The 1,781-nt window shown below is 42.5% G+C and overlaps 1 protein-coding gene across 2 annotated transcripts in view; it reads right to left on the bottom strand.

Annotated features, from left to right (window-relative positions):
• Window positions 1-244: 244 nt before the first annotated feature.
• Window positions 245-1,781, bottom strand: part of hoxb2a (homeobox B2a) — a 4,571-nt gene continuing 3,034 nt past the window's right edge. Inside the window, exon 2 of one of the 2 annotated variants that reach the window (XM_016663882.1) lies at window positions 245-1,737. In XM_016663882.1, coding sequence (XP_016519368.1) covers window positions 929-1,737 — 809 coding nt within the window. In that variant the 3' untranslated portion in view covers window positions 245-928. The remainder of the gene's footprint in view (window positions 1,738-1,781) is intronic. The other variant, XM_016663883.1, reaches the window with a different exon arrangement.

Below are 1,781 nucleotides of genomic sequence, written 5' to 3'. Positions count from 1 at the left end.
GGCGATGTATTAAATTTTCCACGTATTTTGTTTTTGATGCCTTAATTATTTGCTGTTTGAACTCAAAGAATAAATATATAACATGTAAAACACATAAGATGGATGCTGAATAAAATAAAATTAATAATGCTGCTACATAAATGAAATTAATATAAATGTAGATATATTTAAATGTCGATCCCAAACACTCGTAGCAAATCCCCGGATACTGAACAAAATCATGAAGCACGCTGTGAATGTTTATATTTATTCTTTATTATTATCCCACTATGAAAATATTTGTACAATAAATAATTTAGATTTTCACTATTAAAGAATCTTAATAAATTAACTAATGTCTACATGTCGGCTCCACAGCAGGGCTTCTCACTCAGAGTGACAACTCTTGTCAATTTAGAGATATTTTCTCCAAAGCAGTCCTGCCATCCGCATCAAGTCTCTGTGACCAGTTCCTGAGTTTTTTTTTAATCCACGAAGCTGAACTCCTAGCAGAGAAGAAAACAAACAAACAAAAAAATCTCATCGATTAGAAGAAGCCCAACTTACAACTTACAAAAAATAAAAACAGCCTAAAAATCCAAAGTTAAATAACACCTGATATTTCACGTCTTATTAAGGGGAAAAAATCTAGCCGAAAAAACAACGCGCAGCTTTGCATTTACAAAAAAGAAGAAAAAAAAAAGATTAAAAAAAAATAGAAAATTAAATTTGATGACTCTTAAACCACAAATGCCATACTGAAATAATAGCGTAAATGAATTTTAGCTGAGAAAAGAACATTTTCATTCATAAACCTTACAGGAATTTTGCCGAGACGACAGTCCTGTTGGATGTTTTTCTGCTGATTGTTCATCCACAAAGGTCGCTTCTACCATGGTGTGTTTGATGTCTTTATGATATTCCTCTTGTTGAACCGTTGCTACTACCTTCAGAAGTTGAGGTGTTGTAAATCTATGGTGCACAGAGTGCTTGTGAACAAGTCGAAGTCTTCTTCGGAAAAATCCACCGGACTATCCAGGGAGCTTTGCAAGCTGGGAGACAAGCAGGCGTCCTCGGTGAAAAGAGTCAGGTCGGATAGCGCGGTGGATGATGATGAGGAGGAGGGCGCGTGAGATTCAGATGGAGCGATGGATGAATCCCGGTGGTCCAAAAAAGACGGCTCGGCTCCCGTTGCAGTCCCAGCCCCGCTGTGGGGCCTCAGACCAGTGCTGTCAGTTGAGTTCGTCGGGGAGCGCAGAGCCGCAGCAGAGTCCGTTGAACCATATGTCCCTGGCTGCTGCTGACTCGCACGGCTTGTGTCCTCCTGCGTGGGTTGTGTATTGTTTCCGTTGTCAGTGGTGCCATAGGCGCCGGGAATAGCAGTCAAAAGCGCACCGCTCCCCTGTTCGCTCTCTGTTGTGCTTTCCTCCGACGCTTCCAGCGGTTGACTGGAGTACGGGGACGACGCATCGGCCCCTTCAAGCGGCTCATATCCGCTGGAACACGGACTTCCTCCACCTCCATCCCGATGGTGCGTGGTTTGTCGCTTGTGTTTCATCCTACGATTTTGAAACCAAACTTTGACCTGTCGCTCTGTAAGATCTAAAAGAGCGGCGATTTCCACTCTCCTCGGCCGACATAAGTACTTGTTAAAGTGAAATTCCTTTTCCAGCTCCAAAAGCTGCGTGTTGGTGTAGGCGGTGCGCAGCCGACGGGACCCAGCTCCCCCGACATCCAGGCCAACCTGGCTGGAGTCTGCTAGGAACAAAAAAGAAAATAAAATTATAAATGAAATTTTATAT

The sequence above is a fragment of the Poecilia formosa genome, unplaced genomic scaffold (assembly GCF_000485575.1).
Source record: "Poecilia formosa unplaced genomic scaffold, Poecilia_formosa-5.1.2 Scaffold452, whole genome shotgun sequence".
Lineage (NCBI taxonomy): Eukaryota > Metazoa > Chordata > Actinopteri > Cyprinodontiformes > Poeciliidae > Poecilia > Poecilia formosa.
This window is presented reverse-complemented; position numbering and strand designations above follow the sequence as displayed.